Below are 21,492 nucleotides of genomic sequence, written 5' to 3'. Positions count from 1 at the left end.
CTTGTTGCCGCTGCTTGTTTGGTGGTTTTCCGTTGAAAGTTGCTGTTAACTGCTGACTGCTGGCTGTTGGCTGTTGCCTGCTGGCTGGTTGGTGCTTTATTGATGTTGCATTGACGAAATGCATGATGATTTATTTTCGGTCGTTTCATTATGCTGCATCTTCTTCGTTTTCTAGTCCATGTAACGATTGCACATGTGTCTTCTTGCGTTTCACTACACCTTTTTGTTGTCAAAGTCATTTGAATTCATTTTGCTCTCGTTCATCTTCGCTGAATTTTACATTAGATGCAAATTATTTGGTGGCAATGGTTTTGTCTCGCAGATTGTATGTAGATCTTAAGAAATAACCGAATCTTCGTATAAATCTTTTTCTTATTATTTATCACAGCGTGTTGCCTGTTAAAGTGTGAACAACAATGGTTATCAAATCTTTCTTAGACTCACAGAGCCTATTTCAAATCTGAGTCCAGCTATTAATTGCAAGTATTGTAACTGAATTATTTAAATTTCCTCCGAAAACTCATCGACTAGATAATCAATATATGTGACCTGGTCTAAGGAAAGGGGGCTTAGGTGTCAAAAAATCAATTTTCACTTTTTAGTTGATTCGGTTGGAAGATTTGTTTTTAACAGCTGTTTCCCAGAAAACTAGTTTTCGCACGTTAGCTCCCTTTTCCCTTTTCGTAGACCAGGTCACATATAGTTCTATTGATTGTTGTTACAACTGTAAACACATATTTTGAAGAATACGCCTGAAGTGTCGAAAATTTGAAAGGAAATATACTCCAACCACAAAGTCCATCTAACCAGAGTCTACAAAGTCGATTATTCCATTTCATCGCTTTCCAGTTAAAATCCGATTGAGGACATTCCCATATAGTGGGACTAAAAAGAGTTCTTTGGACTATGTTATATGCGAGGGAACAGTTTATTCGATTATATTTACCTTGCAATTCTGCGCCAGTTGAAAACCCCAAGTGGAACCATATCGCTCTCCACCTGATCTTTCCAACTTAGTGAAGGCCTTGCTCTTCCTCTGCTTCCACCGGCGGGTACTGCATCGAACACTTTCACACCTGGAGTCTTTCCGTCCTTTCAAACAACATGACCTAGCAAGCGCAGCCGCTGTCTTTTTATTCGCTGAACTATGTCAATATCGCCGTATAACTCATACTGCTCATAGATCCATCGTCTGCGGTATTGCCGTTGCCAATGATCAGAGGACCATAAATCTTGCGCAAAACTTTTCACTCGAAAACTCCTAGTATCGTCTCATAGAATGTTCTGAATAATAAAGCAGGACGAGAATAATGAGCGAGTTGTAGAGTTTGATTTTGATTACCAACTCAGTCCAAAGTAGCACCTGTTGACAAGAGTGATAGAACACCATACCTAGTATTATTTAATTGGATCCACTCCTCGACGATGTATTTATTTCTATAATTCAGTCGATTGATCTAGCCGATTGTATAATGATAGTTCCGCTTTTCTCAATCGAGACTTCAGATTTATGTAATTATTTTTCCTCCAATGATTAGGCGTAAACTGGATACATTTTGCTATGTGTCGTTCTTTATTCTGTCGTTCAACACCAATAACTAAAGGCGCTGATCTTTTTTTTTTAAATAAATATATTTTATTATGTATTTTCGATGCAGTGCAGCCCTAATATACAACTGGTAAAATTGCTGACCTCACATAACCAAATGGGCAATAAAATTAGGCGACGTTTTATTGTTGCATAGGTGCTCCCAATTGATAATAAAATTGACATTTCAATGTCATGAAAAATTGAAACAAAACTGCCGTTGTGGCAAACAGAAATGTTTCTTCCGTAAATAAAATCATATACAGTTCTACGACGGCAGCTAGAAGTTTAAAAAATATGCAGTTCTTTCAAAATATTACAACACTACTCAGTCTGATTGAGTTATCAACTATTGATCAACAATTCTATCAAGTATTCAGTGAGATTTGTGTCGCTACAGCCACGGAGCAACGCGTTCACACCTTCGTCTACAGCAGCTACGAGCAGAACACTTATGACAACTCACTTACAAAACAAACAAAGCCATATGTTTCCAACATTCTGCAGACACTTCATATGCCAAATCCTATAGCGGTGCTTAACATCGGTATTCTTGCAAAGCCAGATCGCCTTGTGCGACAGTTCAATCGCAATTTACTCAGTATAGTGCAACTTAGCGAAGACACGCACCGCAATGAGCAAATTTTAGACACATTATGGCAATCTTTGGACCGCAACATGCAAAGTGGAATAATATTACTTTTCAATGATGCGACTAGTGATGTTTATGTGAGAAGTATTTTAAAATTGTCCGCCAACAAAGGTGCCGTTAACAGCATCGCCTTGCAACCACGTATGACGGTGAGCGAGCGCACTTATTGGACATTGGAGATATTTCCAAGGCAAGAAACAATTCGACGGCGATTTCCAGAACACTATCGCAATATCTTTCCAAAACACATGAAAAATTTGGGTGGATATCCGCTGCGCATAGTGGAAGACGGTTGGTATCCGCAGATATATTATTACGCACCAAAACATGGGCCTGCGACTTTCAGCGGTTATATGGGCAGAACCTTAATGGAGTATGCACATCATCGGAATGCCACGATTCAATGGCTCTTTTCTGCGGAAAAGGTACTTTTCCAACAACCATTATTGCTGAGTTCTCTGTCTAATGACACTGTCGATACAGGCATACTCTTGCCAATAGAAAAGGAGCGTGATGGCCTAAGTCACTCGAATGTAGTTCACTTTAGCAATTGGTGCCTAATGATGCCGCTGGAAAGACCAGTGCCGCGTTACTGCTTCTACTATCATATAATGGATAGAAACGTGTTTGTCTTACTCTGCATACTCTTCGTGTTGAGCTCTTTGATTTGGCCGTTTTTTTTGCGCTGGGAGCATCAACAACCACTGTCAGCTGTGGAATATTTCACCGATTTCTCGATGCTTCGCGGTTTGCTTGGCATGCCCTTCTGGAACAAGTTGCATGATTTCATAAAAGAGAAATTCGTTTGTATTAGCATTTCATTCATGGGCGTCATTATTTGCACCGGTTACATTGCCTACTTGCAGAGTTTCAGTGTCGACGCACCCGTCGAAGCACTCATTAAGACCATAGGTGATATTCTTGAACGTAACATTATCATAATTGTTGACAAAATGTGTGTGCCAGCTCTAGAGCAATTGTCGCATGTTGCGAAGTATGTGCAAAACTTCACAGTTCTCGATAATTTCACTGAGGTACTACTAATGCGCGATACGTTGGACACACGCTACGCATTCCCCGTCACCGAAATGTGGTCCGTCTACGATGAGCAACAGAAGTATTTCTCAAAGCCACTCTTTCGCTTGTCGGATGTATGCTTCGAAAGGAACATGTTGCTGGCCTTTCCGTTGCAGCACAACTCGTTGTTTCGTCAAAGTTTGAATGACTTTTTGGCGCGCCTCAAAGCGGCTGGTCTAATAAATTATTGGTTGCAAAAAAGTTTTCTAGAGTTAGTCGAAATGAAAGTGATTTTGTTGGAGGACCGCAATAAGCAGACAGTCTTCAAACCATTACAATGGCAGGACTTACATATGGTACTTGTTGTTGTTTACATTTTTGAATCTTTAGCATTTTTTTGTTTCATTCTTGAGTTATTTTGGCGTAAGCTAAGCAAGTATTTCGGTGGAGTTGCAAATTTTTTCCGAAAAGTAGCAAAATTTAAAAAGTAGATTGACGTTAAATTATGTAGATTCAATTATCATCTATCATACGAAAAATATTATTACTATAAACAAATGAGAATTTAATAAAATACGAATAAAGAAGCTTATTATCTGTCAATATCAATACTAACCATTCGTTCACATAACGAATTTGCATAAATAAAACTCAGGGTTAACACGGAAAAGACCAAAGGAACCGTACCAAATAAAATGAAATACTGCAACTAAGTAAGGGGGTCTCCCCATTTGTTAAATGTAACAGAATTGTTGGAAGGCAATTTTGTTGAAATCAGAAGATTTAAAGGTCTTATTTGAACTCTCATGCGTTTGGTTTTTTTTTTTGCCGTTGTGATACTAACCCGTATGGTTTTGGTTGTTGGAGTTCTCTTACCTTCAGTTTAACGACATCTGATTTTAGTTGACGCAGAAATGATAAGTAAGATATAATGATATCTCATATACCATTCCGTTCCATTCTGAACAAATACACTAGCCTCACAATTTATTTCTTCAACAGTTTTCCTACTCTCTCATTAGCAAGTCCAGAAAACCAGGTCAGCTTTTTGCAATAATAGAATCGAAGAGAATTCATTCCCTTAACTTAGTCCCTGGTCGCTAATGCAACTGCTTAAGTGTTACAATAAAATTAATTTAAATTTTTACAAACGACCTATGGCCACAAAGGTGTCATAAACTGGTACAAAGTAATTACAACAGATCTAAATATAAAACTTAAAACTTTGTACAATGAAAGGTCAATCCATAAACAGAGTTGGACTACAGTCTTATCGGTGTGCTAGTGAAGATTGAACTTGATGCACTAGAAAAAAATCAAGAATATAATTATATAAAAATGCAGTTCTTACAAAATTTAACCGCGCTACTCGGTCTGATCGAAATAGCAACGATACAGCAACAATTTGTACAAATAATCACAGATATCAGCGAAGTAACGGCAGCAGAACAACAAGCGCACACCCTCAATATCGTGAGTTACGCGAACATCTCTAATGGATTCACTAGGAGTGAACAATTGGATTTATTTAAAACTATAAGCATTCGACACGTGAATAATCCAATAGCAGTTCTGAATGCCGGCAATAATGCGTCCAACGCGCAATATGCGAGGCAGTTCAATCACAAGCTACTCAGTATAGTGCAACTTAGCGAAGACACGCAACAGAATGAGCATATTTTAGTTGAACTGTGGCAACGTCTGGACCGAAATAGACAAAGTGGGCTCATACTGCTATTCGAGGACATAGCCAGTGACGCCTATGTGAGTAGAATCATGAGTAATTGCGTCCAAAGATGCGCCATAAATGTCGTCGGCTTGCAACCGCTTATGACTGTAACCAAACGCAGCTACTGGACTCTACAAATGTTTCCAAAACAGCAAACGATTCGACGCATCTTTCCACCAAAATACCGCAATTTATTCCCTAAACATCTGGAAAATATGCATGGTTATCCGCTGCGCATTATGGGAAATGGTTGGCATCCACAAATGTATAATTTCACTCCCAAGCACAGGCCTGCCACGCTTAGCGGTTATTTGGGCAGCGCTTTGTCGGAGTACGCATATCGTCGCAATGCCACAATTAACTCAATATATCCGCAAAATCATAAAGTTTTATATTTCACTGAACTTTGCGAAATGTTATTGAACGACAGCGCAGACACTGGTCCACTTTGGCCGGCACATATCAGAGATGATGAATTAAGTTTCTCGAATGCGGTGCATCGTTTCGACTTGTGCCTGATGATACCGCTGGAGCAAGCAATACCCAAATACACATTATACTACCATATATTTGACAAGACGGCGGTTATCTTATTTTGCGTAAGCCAGGTGTTAATCTCTTGCATTCTAACACTCTTGTCTCGTTGGAGAGGTCGTCAAAAACAACTAGGTTTCAACGACTTTTGGAATATTTCGGTGCTAGAGGGTCTACTGGGCATGCCGTTTTCTACAACGCAGCGCTCTACATTTATACATAAGCTCATTTACATTATCATCTCGTTTGGGGGCGTCAATATTGGTACCGCCTACAATGCTTACCTACAAAGCTTCAATGTGGATCCACCAATTGAGCCAATTTCAAAGACATTGGATGACATTCTCAAACGCGGTATCAAGTTAGCATTGGATGAGCAAATTTTACCTCTGCTAATTGGAACAGGAAATATACCTATAGACCCACACAAGTTCACAATTTTCAGCAACTATACCGAATTACTAATGCTGCGCGACTCATTGGATACAGGCTATGCATTTCCGGTCACCAATATGTGGTACATCTACGAAGAACAGCAGAAATATTTCACTCGTCCCCTTTTTCGCCTCACAGATATCTGCTTCAGAAAGAATACACCACTGGTATTGCCTTTCCAGCCGAATTCCGTGTATTGGATGACATTCTCAAACGCGGTATCAAGTTAGCATTGGATGAGCAAATTTTACCTCTGCTAATTGGAACAGGAAATATACCTATAGACCCACACAAGTTCACAATTTTCAGCAACTATACCGAATTACTAATGCTGCGCGACTCATTGGATACAGGCTATGCATTTCCGGTCACCAATATGTGGTACATCTACGAAGAACAGCAGAAATATTTCACTCGTCCCCTTTTTCGCCTCACAGATATCTGCTTCAGAAAGAATACACCACTGGTATTGCCTTTCCAGCCGAATTCCGTGTACCGCGATAGCTTAACTGAATTTTTGGATCGACTACTTGCAGCTGGGCTGATAAAGTTTTGGCTGCGTCATAGTTTCATCGAATTGGTGTCGATGAAAAAAGTGTTGCTGGAAGACCGCAATAAACAGGAGCATTTTAAACCTATGAAATTGGCCGATTTGCAAGTCATCATCATTATAATGGGTGTTTTCCTTACAACAAGCTTGGTTTGTTTTGTGTTGGAGCTTATTTGGAAAAGAGCTGAAAAGCTTTTCAGGTCGATGATGCAAATTAAGCGAAGAATATTTGGGAGAATGATCATCAGACAAGTTTAGTTCTTAGCTTTATTTTTGTCTTTCTAAATATGAATAACTGTAATAACAGTAAAAAAATAATATATGTATCTTACGAAATATTATAATTTCGGAACTTTGAAAGATCACCTAGAATTTATTTAAAATATTTTTAAGAGAAGCAATGTTTTCAACAAATCTGCGCAGACTGTCCGATGTCTATAAACCCCGCTAACGATCAATTCCACAGCGTTCATCTGACCTCGAGTGGCGATAAATAGATGGAGAATTCTATTTCAGGTCGGAGTGGATCGTCGTCTGATTGATCTTAGAAGAATATGTCTATTTTTATCCGACGAACCATTGGATTGGATTACGAGTTGGTGGCATTATTTGTGGCAATTTTTAGGGACATTTCAAGGAACCAGTGCTTTTGGCACATTTAATAAGTAAATTTTGATATTAGATGGCACTAGAGCAATTACTTAATATATGGATGAGTAAGTGCGGAAGTATTTCTTCGATTTTTCGCTAAATAGAGAAGTAACAATCTTCTATAAGACTGTACAGCTGCTGGCGTACGCCGATGATATTGATATCATCATTGACTGAGTAGGCAATTGAAAAGTAAAGCTCTCTTTATCATTTCCGACCTGCTTTATGGTGCAGAAGCATGGACGATGTCAACATCAGATGAGACGACACTAGGAGTTTTTGAGAGGAAAATTTTGCGCAGGATTTATGGTCCTCAGAACATTGGCAACGGCGAATACAGGAGACGATGGAACGATAAGTTATACGACGACATTGACATAGTTCAGCGAATAAAAAGACAGCGGCTACGCTGACAAGATCATGTTGTCCGAATGGACGAAAACACCCCAGCTCTGAAAGTGTTCGATGCAGTACCCGCCGGAGGAAGGGAAATGCCTCCACTCCGTTGGAGGGACCAGGTGGAGAGCAACCTGGTTATACTTGGAATCTCCAACTGGCGCCGAACTGCGAAGGAAAGAGAGGAGTGGCGCGCTCTCATCGATTCGGCTATAACCGGCTAAACGGTTCAACGCCAATCACATACATACATACAAGTGCGGAAGAATATTAAGCCCCCAGTGACATCCGTTCAATGAAACAATTATCATAATAAAATGTAATTGTAATTGTAAATTAATTATTTTCTTATTGCCCCATGTTAGATCATATAAATGTGAACTTCACAATTATAATTTAATTACATTAGTTGTACAAAGCCTTCAGCTTCGGGTCAGAACGTTGAATCATAGGCTAAACTAAATAGTGTTAAACTCGTAAACGCATTCAACGGCTGTTGAAGAAGTCACAGTTACGTGGAAAAATGGAAGTCCTCTACAGTTTGACCGCAATACTCAGTTTAATCGAGGTATCAACCATACAGCAACGATACACTGAGATAGTCCAGCAAATCTGTGAAAATGTAGCCGCTGAGTATGGCATCTATACTTTTGTATACGCAAGCAGTGACAATAGTAGCCAGTCGAAACAAGATATTGCAACAATTTTGCACAAAAGTGCTATGCATAATCCTATAGCTGTACTCAATATTGATAGACTTACACCCGTTGAGCGTTACGTGAAGCAATTCAATCACAATTTAATCAGTATACTGCAATTTAGCTAAGACATACACCACAATGAACAACTTTTGCAGACAATGTGGCTGCGTTTGGACCGTAATAGGCAAAAGGGACTCATACTGCTTTTCGCTGATACAGCAAGTGAAGCGAATGTGAGAAGAATTCTCGCAAATTGTGTCGCGAATTATGCCAGAAATGTCATTGACTTGCAAGCACATGTGGCGGGTAACGAGCGCAGTTACTGGACTCTACAAATATTTCCCAAACAGCAAACTGTTCGGCGGAATTTTAGCACATATTACCGAAATATATTCCCTAAACATATGGGGAATATGCATGGTCACCCTTTGCGCATTTTACAAAACGGTTGGCACCCGCAATTGTACAACATCACAACTAGGGATGGGACCGTAACACTCAGCGGATATTTGGGAAGAGCCTTAACGGAATACGCACAACGCCGAAATGCCACAATTGTGGCGACAACAATTCCAGCAAAGGCAGTTTATAATTATAGTGAGAGTCTAAAAGTTTTTCTGACAGACAGAGCAGACACAGGCCCACTTTGGCCCGTCCAACTCAAAAATCCCGAATTGAGTTATTCGACCGTATTCCAACATATCAATTTGTGTCTTATGGTGCCAGTAGAAGAGGCACTATCAAAGGTTGTTTTTTATCGTACTATTATAAAGATGTGGGTTGTTGTTTTGCTCTGCATCAGTCATATGCTTCTGTCTTTCACTTGGACCCTTATGTATCGGCTGCAACGTCAACGAATGCAACCACTTTCCGATTACTTCATCAATATTTATGTGTTTCAAGGCCTAATAGGACTCCCGTTTTGGACCAGGAACAGAAATTCGCTCCTACAAAGGATTGTATACATTACGATTTCGTTCTCGGGTGTCGTCATTGGTACAGCATATACTACTCATCTGCAGAGTTTCAGCGTAGAAGCACCCATTGCTCCGACCAACAGAACCATTGATGATATACTAGAACGGGGTATCAAAATAGCTACAAGCAGAGATAATTTGCCTTGGATAATGAATGTAACCGATATAAGTCGGCACATTCAGAAGATTACATTGTTCGATAACTTTACGGAGTTTCTTATGGCGCGCGATAGCCTAGACACACACTACACATTCAGCGTTACAGATTAGTGGACCGTTTACAATGAACAACAAAAGCATTTCTCTCGACCAATCTTTCGTCTGACTGATATTTGTTTTGGAAAACATATGCCAATGGTGTTACCTTTGGCTGCGAACTCAATATATCGTCATTATTTGAATGCGTTTTTGAAGCGACTGCTTGAAGTAGGTCTCAAAAACTATTGGTTGCATCATAGCTTTGTGGAACTGGTGGAGATGGATTACATATCGCTGAAAGACCCTTGCATGGTTTTAAATCATTTAGAGTGGAGGACTTCCGTTTAATACTGATAAAAATTGCTATTTTATTTTGCTTAAGTATTCTGTACTTCATTTTTGAAGTTAGCTGGTTAAAATTAAGAAAGCTATCGAATTGATATTAAAGTTTAAGCGATTGGTAATAAAAACAAAATAATATATTTAGTTAGTATTGATGATTTAATTGATAATGATCAAATTGTTGTTAGAATTTTACATTCTAGGTTCATGTCAATAATCTTTAAGCAAAGCTCAATTGAAGACAGAAATCGCAAATGACACCAATGACAATTTGTGATTGTTCCTTTAAATAGTGAATAGTTTTGTTTAAAATTACTACTATCGTTATAATCTGATTAATCATACATAGTTGTGGAATGGAAATAAACGTATACGTACACGTGGGAACTCATCACAGCCCCATAAGCAACTAAAACTATTGATTCGCACAATCATTGAAGTGATTTGCCATACATATGTACAGTACTAATATCAGGTGTGGTCTTGTTTTTACATGGGCACAAAGCCGGTCAGATAACTATGCACAGTAAAGGATACCCAGTTTTCTCATCAAACATCTGGTTCAAAGTTGAAGACAATTGTAGGTTGATATTACTAACTTTACTAACTTATAAAATATTTGAAGCCTAACTCCAGGTCATTAAATTCACGCTTTACTCAAGAAAATATACCCACCATTAATGAATAAAGGAAAAATTTAAAATATTTCCATGAAACACATTTATTTACTAATATTATTTCACACAAATTATATTAAATTGATTATTCACGCACTTTTCTAGTCCATAAATGCGAGATTTTCGTCCAAAATAATGCCAACAAAAACACAAAACACTGAAAAGCAAAAATCCACATAAAGTCGTTGGTAACAGATGCAAGTCCTGAAATTTCATAGGTACGAAGCCACGCGGTTTACTATTATCGGTCAACCTAATCCAGTCCATATCGAGCAGCTCTAAGAAGCTTTGACGACGCCACTGCTCTATGAGGCCCGCTTCCGTAAGTCTCCCTATAAATGCAATCAAATCGTCGCGATACAGCGAATTTCGTTGCAGAGGCACTGCCATCGGATTATTCCTTCGCAAGCATATATCCGAAAGGCGAAAGAGAGTACGCGAAAAGTACTTCTGCTGGTTCTCATACACCGCCCACATGTCGGAGACTAAGAAGGCATAACTCGTATTAAGTGTATCGCGTAGTAGGAAATATTCCGTTAGATTAATAAAAACATTGAAATTCTGATAATTATTGCGGAGTACCTTCTTCAATCCACTTCCGGTTGATACTGCCCAAGGCGATATTAATACCGCCCCTAAAAAATCATCAAATGTTTCGTAAGGCGGAGCGAGTGGTGCATTTACGGTGAAACTCTGCAGATAAGCGATGTAAGCGGTGCTGAATAAGATACTCGAAATCGAGGTGGTAAATTATATGATCTTACGCTCCGCTCTCTTAACATTATTCATATGAAATGGCATGCCATGACAAAACAGCCAAACTCACAAAAAAGACCACAAAAACCGTCCCATTGATCACATAACGGTAGAACCTATATTTCGGTATTGGTTCCTCCACCGGCACCATGAAGCACAAAGTGCTAAGCGCGAAAACATTCGTGTAACTGAGGTCAAAGTCATCATAAGCAAATTCCATCAGAGAGCATATATCAATATTACTCTCTATAATAGTCCCTACTAGCTCAGTATATGACAGGAATTTGTTGTGCAAGCTAAATGGATTCACAATTGTGGCATTGCGACGATAAGCATACTCCGTTATAGTTCTACCCAAGAAGCCGCTGAACACGGACTCGTTTGTAAGTTTTCGAGTATAATACCAAGTGTTCTCAATCATGCGTAAAGCATGCGTAACTCGCGTAAAGTAGGGTGTTCATGGTGCGCTCTTTGGTTGTGGCAAGCACAATGTCGCCTAAAATTTTCCCGAATTCCTTGTCGACTGACTTTTTTATTTTTCTTTCACTTAAGCGTATTAAATGTATTTTTGCTGTTGAGCTTCAAGTTGCATGAAAACTGACAGGATTTCTATTTCAAATTAATTATGTGCGCCGCATTTATAAGCTTTCGGATGAGTGCAATATTTTATGTAAATAATTGTAGGTGTTAATATCAGTAAACATGAAATTCCGTTAGTAAACAATACTTATTTTTAATCCTTTGAGCGTTCGTGAGAATGAAAAAACACTGAAAATAATTAGAAGACATTACAAAACAGCATAGCAGAAGCTTAGAAAGAGCTCTTGCGAAGAGTCCACGCGTCATGTGGCGTAGGAATAAATATGTTAGAAAGAATCTAGTTGACACGCCTACAAAAGGCGAAAACCGAAAACCTATAAAGTGTCATAACTATGGAATAAATTAAGTTATGAAAGTAGTATTTGGTACATAGGATCCTACTAGAGACGTACATATTTTGATGTAATTTTGAAAAGTTGGCGTGACCCCGCCCCCTTATGGATCAACACACATATCTCAGATAATACGGAATATGGGCGAAATCGGTTCACAACCACTACCAATATAACTCAGTTTTGAATTCCATCTCATTCGTTCACTTTATAAAATATACATTAGGAACAAATAAAAATAGCTGAATAAAAATTTACAAAAGTATTGTATTTGGGCTGAGGTATCACTTGCCGCAATATTGTCGAAATCTCACTATAACTTTTTAAGGTCCTTGATATCGAACCTGAAGAAATCAGTGGCTAAGAGTAATTTTTCACCGAAAATATCGGTAAATCTCTCATATATATTAATGTAATTCAGAATATTTTTCTTCTAATAGTGGGGGGTCATAAGTTCCCCCAGCTTCTATATACATAATTATAGAATTTTCAAAAATACGCTGGGCTTTACCTTATAAATCGGTTAATATGTGAGGAATTTGAGCAAAATTAAGTGAGCGTATAGTCTTGGATATAGTGTACCCTGGTAGATAAAATGAGTGAAATCGGTTCAGGAATTACATCAGCCCTCAAATGGGTCATATTGTATTATCTTTATAAAATTACATCAATAAATTGCGTGAATAAAAAAAATCCGGTTGCAACCGTACTTAGCCTTTCCTTGCTCGTTTTACCTTTGAATTAACCCCTTTGTCTCTAAGTACTTTTTATGTATTGTAATACGTAGGTGTCAGCCACCATTTTCTCAGTTAGTTGAATAAATACTCTGGGGGATTGTAAAACAAAACATTATTTTATTATTATTTTAACTTACACCGAGTGTTGATAAAATCTGCAAACAAGATATATAATAACTCACTAAATACAAAACCGTTATTAAATACACTGTACAACACTCGGGTGGGTATTGGAGCTAACCATGGGGATTGAGTCATAAGTAAAAAGAGTGTATACTTCGATTTTCGAAGTTAGCCCCCAAAATCGAAATATCTGTATTCGAAGTTCGGAAAAAGAACTTACAGGATATAGGTACTAGAAAATTCAAAATATAGATATAATCTAAATTTTCTTCTTAATTTAATGGTATATAAACCTTTTTCATAAATCTTCCGCAAAACCTTTCTCTCGAAAACTCCTAGTGCCGTCTCATCGGATGTTGACATCGTCCACGCTTCTGCACCGTAAAGTAGGACGGGAATGATGAGAGACTTGTAGAGTTTGGTTTTTGTTCGTCGAGAGAGGACTTTACTTTTCAATTGCCTACTTAGTCCATAGTAGCACCTGTTGGCAAGAGTGATTCTGCGTTGGATTTCCAGGCTGACATTGTTATTGCTGTTAATGCTGGTTCCCAGGTAAATGAAATTATCTACAACTTCAAAGTTATGACTGTCAACAGTGACGTGGGAGCCAAGTTGCGAATGCGCTGACTGTTTGTTTGACGACAGGAGATATTTCGTCTTGTCCTCGTTCACCACCAGACCCATACGCTTCGCTTCCTTATCCAGTCTGGAAAAAGCAGAACTAACGGCGCAGCTCCTTTTCGTGCTGTCGAAAGCAGCTTTAAAGGCGACAAATAGATGGTGTGTGTCGATCCTATTTTCACGGGTATTCTCCAAATTTGGCGCATGGTGAATATCTGGTCTGTTGTTGATTTTCCAGGTCTAAAGCCACACTGATAAGGTTCAATCAGTTTGTTGACGGTGGGCTTTAGTCTTTCACACAATATGCTCGACAGAACCTTATTCGCGATGTTGAGGAGGCTTATCCCACGGTAATTGGCGCAAATTGTGGGGTCTCCCTTTTTGTGAATACCACTAGAAGTTTTCGAGTGAAAGGTTTTGCGGAAGATTTATGGTCCCTTAAACATTGGCAACGGCGAATGCCGCAGACGATGGAACGATGAGCTGTATGTGTTATTCGACGACATAGACATAGTCCAGCGAATAAAAAACAGCGGTTACGCTGGCTAGGTCGTGTTGTTCGAATGGATGAAAGTGCTCCAGCTCTGAAAGTATTCGATGCAGTACCCGCTGGTGGAAGCCGAGGAAGAGGGAGACTTCCACTCCGATGGAAGGACCAGGTGGAGAGGGACCAATATATGGTATAACCAATTGGCGCCAAACTGCCAGAAGGAGGGATACGTGGAGCGCTGTTTTGGACTCGGCTATAACCGCGTAAGCGGTGCCTACGCCAGTCAAGAAGAAGAAGAAACCTTTTTCATCCGCTGATACAAGCACCTTATCAGTGCTTTATCGCCGTATTTGAATAGCAATCCATCGGCCCCGCCACTTTGTTGTTCTTCAACTGCGTAATTGCTATTCGAATTTCTTCATGGTCGAATATACTCTGGGCATCAATCGCCAGATCACCTCCGGGGGTCCTACAAGAAAATGCTCCGCTGGCACTAGAGCAACTACTAAATATATGGATGCGATATATGAAAGCGGAAGATTACAAAAACCCACAGTGATATGCGTTCCATGAAACAATTATCACAATAAAATTGTAATTGTAAATTAAATATTTTGCTATTGCCCACAGGTTGGATCATATAAATGTGAACTTCAGAATTATAATCGAATTACATAAATTAGCACTATTAGAAGCGGTACTAGTAGTACAAAGTGTTCAACTTCGGTTCAGAATGTTGAATCATAAGCTAATCTGAATAGTGTTAAACTCGTAAACGAGTTTCAACGGAGTTTTAAACAAAAATACATTTATTTCGAAATATAAATAAAATAAACCATTAACGAATAGGGGAAAAATTTAACATATTTTATTTATTTTACACATTTTTTTTCACACAAATTATTCTAAATTGAACATTTACGCACTTTTCTAGCCCATAAATGCGAGATTTTCCTCCAAAGTAATTCCAACAAAAAACACAAAACACTGACAACCAATGAGAAACCCAAAGCTATAAGTAACAGTTGCAAGTCCTGAAATTTCATAGGTACGAAATCACGTGGCTTACTATGATCGGTCAACATAATCCAGTCCATATCGAGCAGTTCTAAGAAGCTTTGACGCCTCCACTGCTCTATGAGGCCCGCTTCCGTAAGTCTCCCTATAAATGCACTCAAATCGTCGCGATAGAGCGAATTTCGTTGCAGAGGCACTGCCATCGGATTATTCTTTCGCAAGCATATATCCGATAGGCGAAAGAGAGGCCGCGAAAAGTACTTCTGTTGCTCCTCATACACCAACCACATGTCGGAGACTAAGAATGCATAACTCGTATTAAGTGTGTCGCGTAGTAGAAAATATTCCGTTATATTGATAAAAACATTAAAATTCTGATAATTATTGCGTAGTACCGGCACTTCATCAATCCACTTCCGGTTGATTCTGCCCAAGGCGATGTTAATACCGCCCTCTAAGAGATCATCAACTGTTTTGTAAGGTGGAGCGACTGGTGCATTTACGGTGAAGCTCTGCAAATAAGCACCGTAAGCGGTACCGAATATGATGCCGGAAAACGAGATGATCAGAAATATGATCTTACGTACCGCTGTACTAACTTCCTTCAATAAAAATGCCATGCCTAGTAGCGCGCACAGTATTGAGGAGTTGACGAAACGTGCAATAAGTAAGTCACGTTGTTGCTCCTCGTCATAAGCGCTGAATGCCCAAATAAGCGACAACAGTACCAAACTTAGAAGAAAATTCACAATAACCGGCACATTAACCACATAATGGTAGAATTTAGATTTTGGTATTGGTTGCTCCACCGGCACCATGAAGCACAAAGTGCTAAGCGCGAAGACATCCGTGTAACTGAGGTTATAGTCATCATAAGCGTAGTCAGTCAGAGAGCATATATCAATGTTCCTCTCTATAATAGTCTCTACAAGCTCAGTATATGACAGGAATTTGTGGTGCAAGCTAAATGGATTCACAATTGTGGCATTGCGACGATAAGCATACTCCGTTATGGTTCTACCCAAGAAGCCGCTGAGCACGGACTCGTTTGTATGCTTTCGGGTATAATTATAGATCTGCGGATACCAAATGTTCTCAATCATGCGTAAAGGGTGACCACGCATATCAGCCAAATGTTGCGGAAATATTGCACGGTAGCCTGTTGCGAATTTGCGTTTAATTACATCCTGTGTGGGAAACAATTTTAAGGTCCAATAGCTGCGTGCGACAACCGCGAGTTCGGGTTGCAAGGCGATGACATTCATTGCGGCATTTTTTACACAAAAGTTCAAAATGCTTGCGACATATGACTCGTTCGCGCTGTCATCGAGCAGCAATATGAGTGGACTCTGTGTATTGTACCATAAGCGTTGCCACAGTGTTCTCAGCAGGAGCTCATCAAATTCAGTATTCGTCGTGACCTGAACGATACTTAGCAGCTCTTTGTTGTATGTTTCCCCATATGACTCCACAGGCGGAGTAGAATCAAAATGCAGCGCGGGTAGTCCAACTCGGTCCAGAAGTGTGCTGAAGAGCTGTACATCCTCTAGGCCAACCAACTTAGAGTAATTTTTATAACTTACATAAAGTAGTGAGTTCACGGTGCGCTCTTTGGATGTGGCAAGCACAATATCGCCTATTATTTGCACGAATTCCTTGTCGACTGTAGAAATGCCAAATAGATTGAGTATCAAGGTTAAATTGCCAAAAATCTGCATATTTTATTTTTCTTTTTCTTGGTGTTGAGCTTCAAATTGCGCGAAAACTGACAGAATTTCTGATACAACTGACACCGTGCTTCCTATTTATAAGCTTTCGGAATGCGTGCAATATTTTCTGTCAATAAATTTATATGATAACATTTGTAAATAGGAAATTCTATTTGTAAACAGTACTTATTTTCAACCCTTTGGGCGCTCGTGACTATGAAATATATACGGTGATATTGGTGCGTGCATAAATATAAACCCCAAACACACTGAAAATAATTAAGGCACATTTTCAAAACAGTATTGTAGAAGCTAGGAAGTAACTGTTGCGAAATTATTATACTATCCATTATTATAGTTACCATGACTTTCATTTCTATTCGAAGAATATCGCGTTTACCAGATTTACCACCAGATGGCGTCAGTTCCAAACATTATCAAAAATCATATATCTGACTTCATTTCTTTATTTTAAAGCTTTGAAGCACTTTATTAGTTAATATTTTTATCAAATCAGTGAATCTATTAATAAATTTTTAGATTAATATAGCGAGGAAATTTAATACTTGTTTTTTTGGATAACACTTATTTTTTTCCTTGAAGTCAACCCATTTGTCTCTAAGTACTTTTTATGCATTGTAATAAGTAGGTATCAGCTATCATTTCCTCAGTTATTTTAATAAATACTTTAGGGGATTGTAAAATAAAACATTATTATAGTATTATTATAAGATACTCCGAGTCTTGATAAAATCTGCAAGCATAATATATTATACACAACCGTTATTAATTACACTGTACAGCACTCGGCTGGGTATTGGACCAATCAAATTGAAGATTGAGTCATATTATATACAAGTATTTAATATTTGGATTCGAAGTTCGAAAAAAGGACCTTTTTAACAAATTATTATTAATTAAAGGATATAGCTACTAAAAAATCCAAAATATAGATATAATCTAAATTCTCTTCTTAATTTTATGGTATTTAAAACGTTTTCGTCCGGTAATGCATGCCCCTTATCAGTTCATCGCCGCCGTATTTGAATAGGTCGGCAGACAATCCATTGGGCCCGCTGCTTTGTTGTTCTTCAAGCGGGTAATTGCTATTCGAATTTCTTCATGGTCGGGCAGGTGTTGCACTTTCACTGTGATTAAGAAACTTTGATAATTATTTCCTACAGAAATTCAGTATACTTTGGGCATCCATCGCTAAATACCCTCCGGGGGTTCTACAAGATAATGCTCCGGTCTTGAAACTTTATGTTAATCTCCGCATCTTACCCGCAGGCAATACCCTCTCTTGCATTCTGACACTCTTGTCACGTTGCAGAGGTCGTCAAAGACAACTACGCTTCAATGACTTTTAGAATATTTCTGTGCTAGAGGGTCTACTGGGCAACTCTGCGCTCTTTATTTATACATAAGCTCAATTACATTATCATCTCGTTTGGGGGTGTGAATATTGGTACCGCCTACAATGTTTACCTACAAAGCTTGAAAGCGAATCTACCTATTGAGCCAATTTCATAAACATTGGATGACATTCTCAAAGGCTATATTAAGTTTACGTGGGACGAGCATATTTTTACAGGTTATGCATTTCCGGTTACCAATATGTGCCAACAAAAAGAGAGTGAAATTCTCTCACTTTTTAGCCTAACAGCTTAATTACTGCCTTTCTAAAATTAATAACTGTAAAAAATTATATGTTTGCCTAAATAATATACTTTCTGAACTGAAGTTTACTTAGAATTTATTCAAAATATTTTCATCGTTGACCTGACCTCGAGGTGCTCTAGATAGATGCAAAATTCTATGTTGGGGCGGATTGAATCGTTGTCTGATTAGCATTAAAAGAATATGACCAACAAATCATTGGATTGGATTACGAGTTAGTAGGTGGCAGTTTTTAGGTACATTGTAAGGAACCTGTGCTTTTGGCTTAAGCACACTTTTGCAGTTTTCCATGAAACAATTATCACAATGAAATAAAATTGTAATCGCTTAATTATTTTGCTATTGCCCCCATGTTAGATCACATAAATGTGAATTTCACAATTATAATTTAATTACATTAATTAGCACTATTAGAAGCGGTGCTAGTAGTACAAAGTATTCAATCATAGGCTAAACTAAATAGTGTTAAACTCGTAAACGCATTCAACGGCTGTTGAAAAAGTCACAGTTACGTGGAAAAATGGAAGTCTTCTACAGCTTGACCGCATTACTCAGTTTAATCGAGGTATCAACCATACAGCAACGATACACCGAGATAGTCCAGCAAGTCTGTGAAAATGTAGCCGCAGAGTATGGCATCTACACTTTTGTATACGCAAGTAGTGACACCAGTAGCCAGTCGAAACAAGATATTCCAACAGTTTTGCATAAAAGTGCTATGCATAATCCTATAGCTGTACTCAATATTGATAGACTTACACCCGTTGAACGTTACGTGAAGCAATTCAATCACAATTTAATCAGTATACTGCAACTTAGCGAGGACATACACCACAATGAACAACTTTTGCAGACAATGTGGCAGCGTTTGGACCGTAATAGGCAAAAGGGACTCATACTGCTTTTCGCTGATACAGCAAGTGAAACGAATGTGAGGAGAATTCTCGCAAATTGTGTCGTGAATTATGCCATAAATGTCATCGCCTTGCAACCACATGTGGCGGTAAACGAGCGCAGTTACTGGACTCTACAACTATTTCCCAAACAGCAAACTGTTCGGCAGAATTTTAGCAAGCCTTACCGAAATATATTCCCTAAACATATGGGAAATATGCATGGTCACCCTTTGCGCATTTTGCAAAATGGTTGGCACCCGCAATTATATAACTTCACCGCTAGGGATGGAACCGTAACACTCAGCGGATATTCGGGAAGAGCCTTAACGGAATACGCATAACGCCGAAATGCCACAATTGTGGCGACAACAATTCCAGCAAAGGCAGTTTATAATTATAGTGAGAGTCTAGAAGTTTTTCTGACAGACAGAGCAGACACAGGCCCACTTTGGCCCGTCCAACTCAAAAATCCCGAATTGAGTTATTCGACCGTATTCCAACATATCAATTTGTGTCTTATGGTGCCAGTAGAAGAGGCACTATCAAAGGTTGTTTTTTATCGTACTATTATAAAGATGTGGGTTGTTGTTTTGCTCTGCATCAGTCATATGCTTCTGTCTTTCACTTGGACCCTTATGTATCGGCTGCAACGTCAACGAATGCAACCACTTTACGATTACTTCATCAATATTTATGTGTTTCAAGGCCTAATAGGACTCCCGTTTTGGACCAGGAACAGAAATTCGCTCCTACAAAGGATTGTATACATTACGATTTCGTTCTCGGGTGTCGTCATTGGTACAGCATATACTACTTATCTGCAGAGTTTCAGCGTAGAAGCACCCATTGCTCCGACCACCAGAACCATTGATGATATACTAGAACGGGGTATCAAAATAGCTACAAGCAGAGATAATTTGCCTTGGATAATGAATGTAACCGATATAAGTCGGCACATTCAGAAGATTACATTGTTCGATAACTTTACGGAGTTTCTTATGGCGCGCGATAGACTAGACACACACTACGCATTTGCTGTCACTGATATGTGGACCGTTTACAATGAACAACAAAAGCATTTCTCTCGGCCGCTATTTCGTCTGACTGATATTTGTTTTGGAAAACATATGCCAATGGTGTTACCTTTGCCTGCGAACTCAATATATCGTCATTATTTGAATGCGTTTTTGGAGCGACTGCATGAAGTAGGTCTTAAAAACTATTGGTTGCATCATAGCTTTGTAGAATTGGTGGAGATGGATTACATATCGCTGAAAGACCCTAACCCATTGCATGGTTTTAAATCATTTAGAGTGGAGGACTTACATTTTATACTCATAAAAATTGTTATTTTATATAGCTTAAGTATTCTGTGCTTCATTTTTGAGGTTAGCTGGTTACAATTAAGAAAGTTATGGAAGTAGATCTTATATCTTATATATTATAATCGATTGGTAATAAAACAAAATAATAGATTAATTAGACTTGGAGTTTTCCTAGGACGAGAGCAGACTGTTAAAATGTCGGAATGACTGAACTCGTGGAACACATGATATGCAGATTATAAATTAAAAGTAACACAAATTTATTCATTCGCTTAGAGAAATAAAGTTCTATTTCCGCTTGAAGTAATATGAGCTTGTTCAAAATTAGTTAAGACCTTTTACGGACAGAAGGCACATGAACTGAATAATATTACTAGTTTACCCCAAGAAAGACCAATAATAAGTCTTCATCCGAAGCAACTAGCTAACCATACATCCTCTCTGAAAGTGTTTGCCTCAATCTACCAAGAAGAGAAGTGGCGAAGAAGAGAATGAAATATACAAAAGTTCTCTTAAAACCTGTAAGATTTATAAACCATCGACCAGCATACATGAATGCTCTATCGTCCTCTCTGGTTTTGAAGAACATGGAATGGCAAGTCACTTTTGTCGGGTTCGTTGCACATTCTCGATGGTCAAAGTAGTATTCGTAGTATAATAAATAAAACGAACATATTCTATGATAGTCACAATTTTTACAGGAGGACATTATAGACAATATAATTGTCGTTGTAAACACAACAAAAAATATTTAAAGAT

General features: G+C 38.6%; 2 protein-coding genes across 2 annotated transcripts; one reads left to right on the top strand and one right to left on the bottom strand.

The window, feature by feature from the left end:
- The first annotated feature begins 1,885 nt into the window (after window positions 1-1,885).
- Window positions 1,886-4,833, top strand: LOC128919833 (uncharacterized). The gene is made up of 3 exons (XM_054225284.1): window positions 1,886-3,613; window positions 4,602-4,730; window positions 4,825-4,833. Exons 1-3 carry the CDS (start codon window positions 1,886-1,888, stop codon window positions 4,831-4,833), a joined length of 1,866 nt encoding a protein of 621 aa, XP_054081259.1.
- Window positions 4,834-13,981: 9,148 nt separating this feature from the next.
- On the bottom strand, window positions 13,982-17,079 carry LOC105210230 (uncharacterized). The gene has a single exon (XM_011181050.2). The coding sequence runs from the start codon at window positions 16,839-16,841 to the stop codon at window positions 15,012-15,014; it is 1,830 nt and encodes a 609-aa protein (XP_011179352.1). The 5' UTR covers window positions 16,842-17,079; the 3' UTR covers window positions 13,982-15,011.
- Window positions 17,080-21,492: the final 4,413 nt, after the last annotated feature.

This window comes from Zeugodacus cucurbitae, chromosome 2 (genome assembly GCF_028554725.1).
Source record: "Zeugodacus cucurbitae isolate PBARC_wt_2022May chromosome 2, idZeuCucr1.2, whole genome shotgun sequence".
NCBI lineage: Eukaryota > Metazoa > Arthropoda > Insecta > Diptera > Tephritidae > Zeugodacus > Zeugodacus cucurbitae.
The sequence above is the reverse complement of the archived record's forward strand: the minus strand, read 5'-3'. Positions and strand labels throughout refer to the sequence as shown.

Coding starts and splice junctions, on each gene's coding strand:
- LOC128919833 (XM_054225284.1), top strand. CDS start 1,886: ATGCAGTTCTTTCAAAATATTACAACACTACTCAGTCTGATTGAGTTA. Junction 3,614..4,601: donor AATGGCAGGACTTACATATG/GTACTTGTTGTT, acceptor ATAAAAATGCAG/TTCTTACAAAATTTAACCGC.
- LOC105210230 (XM_011181050.2), bottom strand. CDS start 16,841: ATGCAGATTTTTGGCAATTTAACCTTGATACTCAATCTATTTGGCATT.